General features: G+C 34.6%; 2 protein-coding genes across 2 annotated transcripts; both read right to left on the reverse strand.

The window, feature by feature from the left end:
• Positions 1 to 2,458: 2,458 nt before the first annotated feature.
• On the reverse strand, positions 2,459 to 4,594 carry LOC117993415 (uncharacterized). The gene is made up of 2 exons (XM_034981209.1): positions 4,048 to 4,594; positions 2,459 to 2,769 (listed from the first exon to the last, which is right to left on the reverse strand). Exons 1-2 carry the CDS (start codon positions 4,592 to 4,594, stop codon positions 2,459 to 2,461), a joined length of 858 nt encoding a protein of 285 aa, XP_034837100.1.
• A 4,422-nt stretch (positions 4,595 to 9,016) lies between these two features.
• LOC117993568 (uncharacterized) lies at positions 9,017 to 12,207 on the reverse strand. Its single transcript, XM_034981370.2, has 2 exons — positions 11,676 to 12,207; positions 9,017 to 9,270 (listed from the first exon to the last, which is right to left on the reverse strand). Exons 1-2 carry the CDS (start codon positions 12,190 to 12,192, stop codon positions 9,017 to 9,019), a joined length of 771 nt encoding a protein of 256 aa, XP_034837261.1. The 5' UTR covers positions 12,193 to 12,207.
• Between the last annotated feature and the right edge of the window lie 505 nt (positions 12,208 to 12,712).

A 12,712-nucleotide genomic window follows, 5' to 3' on the forward strand; every position in this document is an offset into this window, starting at 1 on the left:
CACTCATACTCATCTTCTTCAGTAGATAAAAAGAAAATGCTCTTAATCATTAAGTCACATCTCTGGATTAGTCCATTGTACGTCTATACTGTATATTTTAGTTAAACAATTCCATATCCTTCTTGTTTTAAGAACTTAGATGGAACTTTAATTAGAAGTTTCTTAATTATTGTGAACTTACCAAACTTTACATAATCTCCAATCACTGATATTTCATTGAGTCGGTTTAACTCTTTTAGATAAAGCAACGTCTTTTTTTGTAAACAAGTGTACGACAGATGGAAAAAACATTCAGTGTAAACACCGTTGAATACATTCGTTGGATTATCACTTTCTACATTTTTAAGATCAGGTAGATCATCACCAATTACTTCTTCACTATATTGAAAATTGACGTTATTATCTTTGATAACAAAACCATTTATAAACGCAAAATACGAAAGAATCAGGAGTATTTTACTTATATCCATTGCTGCTAAAGGATTGGGTTGAAATGAAATACGTAGTTCTAGGTTATCGTTATTTATTTTATTTATGTTTATAGGATTTTAGGTCGAATGTCTATGGGGTTTGGGTGAAAACATGTCATTTTGTTGTTACAAGTAAGTAAATAATGGTTTTGCGGTTTCAAAGGGTGGTGTCGTAAAGAAAGCTTTGTCAGTGCTAAAGAATATAGTAACTTATAGTCTTTAATCAACAAATTACAAGCTAATATTCACATATCAAAACCTAGGAAATATTATATTGTATTAGAAGAATATTTATTTGTATCTACAGTGGCGAATCTAAATAATTATAACTAGCTAACGCTCGCGACTTCGTCCGTGTGGACTACACAAATTTCAAACCTCTATTTCATCCCCTTAGGGGTTGAATTTTCAAAAATCCTTTCTTAGCGGATGCTTACGTCATAATAGCTATCTGCTTGCCAAATTTTCGCCAGATCCGTCCAGTAGTTTGAGCTGTGCGTTGATAGATCAGTCAGTCAGTCAGTCACCTTTTCGTTTTATATATTTAAATAAAAGGAAAAGCTGACTGACCGAATGACTGATCTATCAATGCACAGCTTATCTACTGGACGGATCGGGCTAAACAGATTTTAGATAAGTATTATGATTTTTGTGTAGTCCACGCGGACGATGTCGCAGACATAAGCTAGTAGCGATATAAAACCCTTTTGAAACAAAAAGTCTCTGACCTTAGGTATATACCTATCCTAATTAGTAATTCCCATGCCCTTATTAAGAAATGGTAATTTCACTTATTCTATAGAAAACTCTTGGTGCAAACAAAATAAGGTATAGGTACAATCGTTGGAAAGAGTTTTAACCGCAAACGCGGATCTTGAATGAAACTATCTTCATACTATACATTGAGGTTCTTTTAAATAAGCAAAGTAAATAAAACAACTAACGAAATAATTTTATTCGTATAATACATATTATCCTAAAATAATAAATCAATAAAAGTTAAACTAATATAAAACAATGTTAATAAATTAAACAATCATAAATATTAATATAATATTTTAGATACAATTGATTTAAATAAAAAACATTTGGTTTTATATCGGAAAATCAACTCAAGACAGTATAACAATAAAAACATATTAATAATACCTTTATGTATCTTAAGGACACAGGGTATTAACGCAGGAAAAGTATTTTGGTATCACAGTTCTACTGCGTTCGAAAAAGATCGATCTCCTAATAAATTAAATAAAGGTTAGGAAGAAAATACAAGAAATGGCTAAGTAAGAAATAAAGTTAATTTGCACATGGAAATATTAGACGTTAAAGCGATAAAAACGGTGGGAAAATAGAAAAAGAAAAAGTCATAGGAATAAAACGAAGACGAAATGAAAATAAGGAAGAACAATAACAGAAACAAAAATAATAACTAAGCTAAATGCCCATTGCACGAAACTAAAAACTTTAACACGTCAAACTTTAACTGCAATAAATAATTAACGTCAACAATCAATGAAATGGCAAGACAAATAAATTAATTAAGTCATACAATAAATAAATGCACCTAATTGTAAAAGCTTACTAGACAATAGTTAATGTAACATTGAATTTGTACCTTAAAATAACGAGTGGTTTATACAAAACTATATAATATTACCTATTATACATCTTTCCTCATAACAAAGTCTTGACTTCCAATATATTCGATACGCAAATAATAAGCTGATTCTCAATTCCATGGTTATAGAGCATAGAAATTCAGAACATTGCATCCACACATCATTCGAATTGTATATAAGAGAAAAGGAATGACGCCATTAATTGAAACCACTTGGTCTAGTTTCTCTTTATAATATCGTCGAAATTACAGAAAATAAATAAAGGAGTACTTACTTTCAGGAAAGCACTGAATGCTGAGCTGAGAGAACTAGCTGAACTTTAATGTATAGTTTCGATTCGAAGTAGTAACACGGATGGGATGACCTAAATCAATCTAATTTATAATTATTAGTAGTATCATAAGGCATGTAGCTGTTATAATTATTGTAATTAGTGTCATACGCTCGTCTATAGCCGCCATGGTGCCCATGATCGTGCTCGTGCTCATGATGTTCTTCATGACTGTGCGAATGTTGATGTGAATATTCAGGTTTTGTGATGATTTCGTACGTGGTAGACTTGTGACCACCACTGCCCTTGAGGCCTACTATAGCAGAGAGAAGAAGTGACATGAGTGCAGTCATCAAAGCTTTTCCAGCTAGAAGTGCTAGGGCTCCTAATGCAGCGGCAGCCAATGTACCTGGGAATAATTTTTATAATTATTATTTAACCAATAGTTTTAAGTAATTAAAATATCACTTGCTATAACTTTGAAGGAAAACATCGTGAGGAAACCTGCAGACCTGAGAGCTCTCCATAATGTTCTCAAAGGTGTCTCAAAGGTGTGTGAAGTCTGCCAATTCGCACTTGGCCAGCGTGGTAGACTATGGCCAAAACCCTTCTCACTCTGAGAGGAGACCCGTGCTCTGTAGTGAGCCGGCGATGGGTTGATCATGATGATGACTCTTATGTTATGTGATGCTAAAGGATCTAAAAGCCCACTGCATTGTTATTTCAAGAAAATTTCTACTATTATGTAATTAATGAAAGAGGCCTCTACTCTCAGCTATGAGGAATACGTTGCAGCGAGAGACTAAAGTGGTTCCGTGGTTCTATGAAGTTTCAATTTTTTTTGTGAACTTCAGGACAGTGAGTAGAGTCCGTCTTGGTAAATATTTCGTAGATATACTTATGATTATCGATGTAAGGTCAGCGCTTAGCCAAAATCTTGTTTTGTATGGGATAAGATAGCAGTATCCTAAACCTACGTATATCCCTTGAGATATACCTATCACTCTGCTAAAACCATATCCCTCAGGCGATGGGGTGATTGCAAAATTAAAAAAATAATATTATCACTAAACATGTTTAAATTAAAAAGATACCAAACTTTCCAAAGGTTTTTCATTTTCACAGAACAGTAGCATCCGCTATCTAATTTATGCCATTTCTTTTTATCTGATGGTGGCAATGACATATGGTGGTAAAATATTTCCAATCCATTTTCTAATAAAAAGCAGCCAAGTGCGCGTCAGACTCGCGCACTGAGGGTTTCGTACTACAATCGTATTTTATCGACATTTTGCACGATAAATCAAAAACTATTATGCCTAAAAATAAATAAAAATCTGTTTTAGAATGTACAAGTAAAGTCCTTTCATATCATAACTCACGTGGTAAAGTAACCTTACTTTGAAAGTTGAAAATAGCAATATTTGTTCATGACCACAATTTAATTTTTTTTGTGTGATGTAACCACAAATTCACGGTTTTCAGATTTTTCCCCGAATGTCTGCTAAATTTAAATAAAATCTAAATTAGCTGCTGACCTACCTACCTGCTAAATTTCATGATTCTAGGTCAACGGGAAGTACCTCGTAGGTTTCTTGACAGACAGACAACAAAGTGATCCTATAAGGGTTCCGTTTTTCCTTTTGAGGTACGGAACCCTAAAAATTAAAAAATCAATTTTAGGTACCTTTCATCATCAAAGCAGCTGCAAGTAAGGCACCTCCACCACCTTTTCCACCACCAAATCCGCCATCTTTCTTCCTTCCTGTAGACTCTTTATCCCCTTTAGCCATATTCAAAGCTTCCTTCGATGTCTCTGTATCCAATAGTCTATATCTCAACGAATGTCCGTCCAAATAGTTTTGTAATCGATATAAGAGAAATCTATTCAACTTCTCTTCAGGTTTTCCAGGGAACTGCCGTGCTAACTCCACTGCCATTTCTTCTGGACTTGTAACGTTAGTCTGATTTTCTTTTACTATGCTTAGACCAGGTAATAAATTGAGTTCTTCGCGAGAACTCAAGTCCTCTAGAAAAGACAGTACACGGATTTTCAAACATTTTGGACTTAGACCGTTATTGCATTCTTTGTGCAACGATCGTCCGTTTCTTTCAGTTTTGGATGCATTATTTTGTTCTTCATCTATCCGATTCGTTTCAATATCTTCAGCATACAAGGGTCGGGCACATAAAATCACTGCTATGAAAATTACCGTCACATTTTCTTTGTACATTGTATCACTTTTCACTACACTTTACCAAGCTTTTTCATTTATGACTAAAACTAAATCATTTCGTTGGGCGACACCAACGCACTGATAGACCTGATACAATCGGTATTCGTTTTATACCTTCAACTTTAATAGTTATAAAAAGTAAGCAACAGAGCTTGAAAAGATAAAAGGAATAAGTTCGAACGAAGTATTGTGTTGGAAAGAAATCACTACTTTCAACTCCAACCGACAAATCGAGTGCTGTGGAGCCACTGAAATGGACATTACAAGTACGCTGGAAGAGGTGCGCTATACAAAATGACAGTTATATTATGTTGTGCTGATTCCAAGCGTCCCACCGAGTATATTATATCTACCGTGAATTGAAATTGACACTTTGTGTCTAATAGTCTTCGTGTTAACACTATGTTGGCAGAGATCTCTCTACACACTAACATTAAGTTCCGAGTACGCTAACATAACGCTTACTGCTGCTTTCAGCGCAAAATGGCGAAAATCAAGTTGCTTTTAACATTTTCAATCGCAAGTCCAGCGTGCCTAAGTATTTGTATTAATAGAGGTCAGTGTGTGGAGCACTATAATGGAAAACTCGAAAATGTCCGTGGATAATTATTATTGATTCAAAATGCATTATGATTAGAGCATAGAGATACTAATGTTATGCTTCGAAGTAAAACCTTTCAGCATTAGAGCGGTCACGCACTGCATCCGATCCGAGTCCTTGAAAATACGTTCTTTTCAGGGTTCCGTAGGAAACAAGGAACCCTTAATAGTTTCGCCATGTCCAGTCGTCTGTCCGTCCGTCCGTCCGTCCTCGGTTAATCTCAGAGACTATATTACCTAGTGCTAGAAATCTAGAAATCTGTAATTTGGCATGAGTATAAATATTAATCACGCCGACAAAGTGGTGAAAAAAAATTGTGATAATGTGAATATTTTTTTTAGGGTAGCTCCCCTACATGTAAAGTGGGGATGATTTTTTTTTCTCGTCTACCCTATTGTGTGGGGTAAGTATATATACCTATTATTATAAATGCGAAAGTGTGTCTGTCTGCTAGCTTTTCACGGCCCAACAGCTTAATCGATTTCGATGAAATTCGGCACAGAGTTAGCTTACATACCGGGGAAGGAAATAAGTACGTAGGCTACTTTTTATCCCAGAAAATCACAGGATTTTTAAAAAGCTAAATCCACGCGGACGAAGTCGCGGGCATCATCTAGTAAAAAATAAAAATATTTCTTATGCAATTAAACTTTTACAAGTACTTTTGAATCGTCAAATGCATCTACCACTGGTCAGTCTCTATGCGCTGGCCCTAAAGCAAGCATCTCTCACTACTCCGATAGAAATTATATGAAAAGCAAAATGCAGTAAAAGTAAATGGTATTGATCGATTTAGCTGATAAATTGTAAACAGACCGAGCTTAAAAAAAGGAAACGAACCGTACTTTCTCAGTGCATTAGAGGGAAAGGAAAAAAGGAAAAGAAATGGGGCCGTGTTGCCGTCTATAGCAAATATTATGGTTTATTTGTATAAAGAGAGCATGTTAAAAGAAGAAAAGATTTTGTGTAAAATAATGTTTTATGAATGCTCATCTAATTTATATATACTTACTAGCTTATGCTCGCGACTTTGTCCGCGTGGACCACACAAATTTCAAATCCCTATTTCACCCCTTTAGGGATTGAATTTTCAAAAATCCTTTCTTAGCCGATGCCTACGTCACAATAGCTATGTGCTTGCAAAAATTCAGCCAGATCCGTCCAGTAATTTGAGCTGTGCGTTGATAGATCAGCCAGTCAGTTACCTTTTGCTTTTATATATTTAGAAGACTAGATGATGTCTTCGTCCACGTGGATATAAATTTTTGATATTAGGTTTAGATGAAAATCCCGTTGGAACACTTTACCGGGATAAAACTTAGCATGTGCGCTAAGTCAGTGTATAAGCTATCTCCATTTCAAATTTCAGCCAAATCCGTTCAGTCACTGTTGGTCTGTGCTAAGACGCGAAGGTGCAACGAATATACACACATACAAACTTTCGTCTTAATAATATTAGTGTGATAAAAATATAAATTGACTGACTGACATTATAACAACGCACAGCTAAAGGGTTGGGTCTTACGCGTATGACGTAGACCTCCACTGAAAAGGTTTTCAGGAACTCCACCCGAACGAAGCTATCATCATAACCAACCTATTGCCGACCCACTACTGAGTACGGGTTTCCAATTAGAACGAGAAGTTTATACTGGCCCAAAGCGGATTGGCAGACTTCACACACACGGCCTTGAGAACATTTTAGAACTTGTAAGAATACAAGATACACTTAAAAAACATAGGGTGACCTTATTATTACTAAAGTGATCTCTTCCAGGCAACCCATATTATGCAATTTACAGAAGAGAGGTTAAATGAGACAGAGGCAACATTTAAATTATATTCATTTATTAGTAGTGCAAAAATTTTCACAAAATAATAAAATAATGTCAGCAAAACAAAAACAAAACAAAAAAATATATTTTTTTGCATATAATAACAAACAAAATCACAGCGTATTTAAAAGAATTTAAAAACGTGAAGGTAAAAACGAACCAATCGACGTTTTAAACTAATATAACATAAAGATAGTTTATTAAAATATACACTAAGTACACAAAAATGCAAAATAATTACATGCTTTATAAATACATACTTTTATAAATTAATAAACTTTGGCTTAGCTAAAGTATCAAACGTAGTAAAATATACTATTAATATGTACTTGAATAAAATGTTATAGTATGTTATAGTAAATGAATAAATTATAATGAATATTGTTGTAATTAAATAGATAGATTAAATAAACTAATTTAAAAAAAAATGGAATAAAATAATACTGTACATAAAATGGACTAATGACATAATTAGATAACTCCAATAAATGATTATAAATACAAATAATATGTAACTTCATACAATAAAACCAGTCTTAGTCTTATAAAATTATAAAATTATTACATAAATTATTTATTATATTTTAATACGTACATTTATCACATATTTAATACTACATATTACATATTTTTTGATTATCATACACAGATATAAAATACATTATAAAATGAACAAAATTAAATCTAACAAAAGAGTGAAACAAATCAAAAAACGAAATATTACGCAAAAGATAAAAAACTAACTTGATAAATATGTAATTAATAAAGCAAATAAAAAAAACTGTGTTTAAATTAACTTGTATTGTCAATAAATAAAATAAATTAATCATTCGTTCACCCATTCATAACTTTATAAATTAAATTCACAACTTTATAGATTAATAATTAATCTTTTGTACATATTCAAGAAATGCATTATAATATTACATTCACAGTATCCATCCATCGAGTGTCCATAAGCCATTTTATTGAGCGCTAGTAGAAACATTGTTTGGATGAGATAATAAAATTTAAATAATAAATACATACATACATATTAGATACTAATAGGAAAATAGAAAAATGTAAGAAATCAAATCATTGAAAACTAAACCAAGAATCATTTGTTGATAAAACAACAATGTTAGTAACAAGAAATGTTCAGAGTGAAGACAATAACCATTGAGATGCCGCTGGAGAAAATACAGTAGATAGGAAATAAAATCATGACAACATAAAAAATATGGTCCTTAAATTAAGCATTCGTTAGGATGAATGGGATGCAGTTTTGTAGATTGTTAAAGTAACATAAACACGCAGTATTTTATAAAGTAACATAAATGCGAATATAGAGTACAAAAGAAAATGAGGGAAACATCAACGCGATGTATAAACTTTGAGCTAACCTCGAGCGTTTATGTTGCTAGAAAGGAAGACGTAGATGTTAATAGGATATCAAGCAAAAGGCTTTAGATAAATAACAAGAAAAACCAAAACATTATATAATCAGAAAACAGCCTTAAAACAGATTTTCTTTGAAAATACATAAAATCTCACTCAAATTGAGCATTGAGAAATAACTACCTTAAACACGATTTCTGTGAATCGAGCATTTAAATTGCTAGAAAGAAAGATGCAACTGATGTCAACAGAAAGCAAAGTAGAGAAGGAAGGACAAAGAATAAATAAAAAAAATACATTACAAAAAAGCCATATTACAGACTTTCTTTGGAAATATATAAATATCTCACCAAACTACCTTCTATCGTATATATCTCTACTCATAACATTTTAATCAATAGGTAGAGCTAATTCGGTTGTAAACAAACTCTAAATTAAATTGGCAAATCTGAAAATAGCGTTACGCATTTCACAATGTTTATGCTAAAAAGAGTAGCATTACCTTCTTTTTCACCTGCCAATTTCGTTTAGAGTCTGTAAGCAACCGAATTTTCCTTAATATTCCAATGATGCGCTATTTCTGACCTTTTCAGCTTATTTTACCTAACGTCGCCTAATCTTCAAATTCCTTCCATACCCCGAATGCCCATACCCTCCAACGTCTTCATGTGCCGTTGAATGTGAATGGGAGTGGCTGTAGACAGGCTTCGAGACAATCTCGTAGGTTGTGGATTTACCACCACTGGATAGAGACTTCAGGCCGATGATTGCGGAGAGGAGGAGAGACATAAGAGCTGTCATTAACGCCTTTCCTGCTAGTAACGCGAGGGCTCCAAGACCCATGGACATCAGGGTTCCTGAAAATAATTGACACATGAATTAGTCATAAAATTTAAAAACTAATTAATCTACATAAATATTTATAAAAAGACTAGCTTATGCCCGCGACTTCATCCACGTTGACTACAGAAATTTTATACCCCAAATTTATCCCTTTAGTGATAGAATTTTCAAAATCGGTTCAGTAGCTCCAGAGATTACCCTCTAGAAACAAACTTACAAACTTTACCTCTTGATAATATTAATATGATAGTGTAGATAGTGTGATAGTGTAGCAGTTTAGATGAGTAAAATGTTTACTCATTGTTTTTCTTTGATAACAAAACTGCCGCAACTAAAACAGAACACTGTCTTAACGTTTATTAAAATCTCATAAAACAGTACTATCTTCACCATCACTTATTAAAACACTGGAAACGTTTTCAGGTGTTTCAAATTGGACCGTATTTCGTAGTCACGAAATCAGCTTTTAAGTTTACATCCATAACATCAAACAAGATCATTAGATAGGGCAGAATCAGAGCATAGAAATAATAATAGCAAAAATGACACTTTTAAATGGCTGGTGATTTACTGTTTTCTATTGACAGTGAATATACTTATCACGCCTCTTTCCTTTGCATGGATAATAATCATCATCATCAACTGATAGACGTGTAATGCTGCTGCGCGATTGCGGTAGAATGACAGCTACAATGTTACGATCGCAATCACCTCTGATTGGTTGATGCTCGCTCACTATTGGCTACAATGCATTGTTGCAACAAGAATATCACAAATTCAGCCAATCGTATCGTTCAGCCGTGTATTTGCGTATGAAACGAAATGTCTACGACTACGAAACGAATGTATCTTACAGACAGTGGTCCGATCGCCGGCCAGAAAACGACTAACTATCGGCGATTTTCTCTCTCAAGAAACGCACAATAAATGTACATTCCGTGGAAACGAAAAAGATGCATAATATATCAAAAGTTGCTCTCTGACTGTTCACACTGCCGCCGACGACGACTCGCTTTACTAGTTCACGTACTAAGACACGTTTCTAGTTCTACTCGTTTCTCGTTCATCGTCGGCGGTCGGACCACTGCCTTAATCAGCACCGGCCCAAGCAATCGCAGCCCCTAGGCTAGTAAAAAACTGGAGTTGCGCCCTTGAAACAAAAACTTCGCAACAAAATGAAATGAAAAAGCCTCAAATGAAACGAAAGCAAGTTTAGCCTCACCACCTGGGTGCCTGGTGTACCCAGTTCGAACACCCCTTATGTCTGATTTTTTTTGCCAAGCACATGCAAATTATGAAACGAACTCTTTTCGGCGGTGTTCCCAATAGATTTCAACATGGGATCATTCTAGGGACGGATCAACAAATTCCTGAAAAGCCTGTATTGACGGTTTTTCTTGTAATGGAAAATGGTTATGGGCGGCGCGCCTGCTTGTTTACCCACTAATTGACCCGCCCCAGGGTGGGTTTACCTATCTATCCTATGGAATAGGTAGATAATTATTATGAACAGTATGTTACGAATAGGTACAATATGTATTAGTATAAAGTATAAATATTCCTCCTGAAATGTTCAGAATAATAAAGAAATTTAATTACTATTACTGATACTCTAAATCGATAATATAATGTTGTATAGAATATTTCATGATCAACTCATCGCCGGCTCACTACAGAGCACGGGTCTCCTCTCAGAGTGAGAAGGGTTTGGCCATAGTCTACCACGCTGGCCAAGTGAGGATTGGCAGACTTCCCACACCTTTGAAAACATTATGGAGAACTCTCAGGCATGCAGGTTTCCTCACGATGTTTTCCTTCACCGTTAAAGCAAGTGATATTTATTTACTTTACATAACTCCGAAAAGTTAGAGGTGCGTGCCCAGGATCGAAGCCCCGACCTCCAATTAGGAAGCGGACATCCTAACCACTAGGCTATCACAAATTGCTCACACAATGTAAAGAGAGACGTAATAGAATATTTAGTTCTTAATAATTGTAGCTAATTGACATTGTAAAGTATGTTTTATTGACGTTCAATTATATCCATCCAATCCATACTTCCATACTATACTTATCCACACTATAATTTTATAAATGCGAAAGTCTGTCTGTCTGTCTGCTACCTTTTCACGGCCCATCCGTTCAACAAATTTTCGCGAAATTTGGTACAGAGTCTGCTTGCATTTCGGGGAAGGACACAGGCTACGTTTTATCCCGGAAAATCAAATAGTTCCCACGGGATTTTTAAAAACCTAAATCCACGCGGACGAAGTCGCGGGCATCATCTAAAATTACATTCATTTACTTCTTGAAAAAAAAACTTATTGAATTATTGTACTAAGCAAAAGTTTTGTTGCTCAAAAAGTCCTTAGATAAAACTAACCATAAAAACATTATGATTTTTTCAAAAACAACGTACCCTTCATCATAAGAGCTGCTGCAATCAATCCACCCATGCCACCCTTTTTGCCACCACCGAGACCACCTCCTTTGCCTCGTGCCTCTCCAATAAGTGCCCTAGCTTCCTCAGTCGCACCATCATCCAACAGTCTGAGCTTCACTGAATGATTATCCAAGTAACTCCCAAGTCTATACAACAGGTATTTGTCCAAACGCTCGTCTGGTTTAGACGGCATCGCCCTTGCCAGTTCAGCTGCAAACTCCTCAGCTTTACTTCCATTTTCTTTAATTTCCTTCACAACACTTATCCCAGGTAAAAGACGCAATTCGTCCTTCGAACTAAGCTTTTCAAGCATCGATATAGCTTCAATTTTCAAACATGTAGCACTGAAAATCCCATTCGGACATTCCTTGCCCATAGCTCGCGCTGTCGATTCGATTGAAGGCTCAACATCATTTAGTTCCACATTTTCAGGATTCGGCAAAGCCAACGCTGATACAGCACTGATCGCGAAAATTAAAAAAAAAGTTGACATATTTTTTTGCGAACGCGTCCGTATACAAACGATTGCTGTTTTACTTTGATAAGAATTGTATTTCGTTCTGCTTTTATATGTCTCACATAGTTTAATGATTAGTGCCGACTATACCGCGTCCATTATATTTTCATAGAACGCTGATTGCAAAAAGTTTCATTACAGCTAAATCGAATTTGTGCTTTCAGAGCTTTGATTTAAAGTTTACTTTACATTTTTTTATATTGCTGTAGTTTATTATCGTAGGCAGTCAGTAGAGGGAAGTAGAGATGCTACAGATACACCTATTTTTAATTTTCGAACCTTTCTGAAACGAAAAATTGTGTAATTCATTTTGATTCGTTTTCTAATTGGGCTTCAATTAACTAAATACAAAATTACTGTTCTTGCTTCAATCTCTGTTTTGCGAAGTTTATGATAAAATTGATTTAATGTTATAAATTAATTAAAGACAGAAAATTGAGTCATATGACTTGAAAGTGCTTTCTTACCATCTTATTGTGTGATAAAAACTTTAACA

This window comes from Maniola hyperantus, chromosome 24 (genome assembly GCF_902806685.2).
Source record: "Maniola hyperantus chromosome 24, iAphHyp1.2, whole genome shotgun sequence".
Lineage (NCBI taxonomy): Eukaryota > Metazoa > Arthropoda > Insecta > Lepidoptera > Nymphalidae > Maniola > Maniola hyperantus.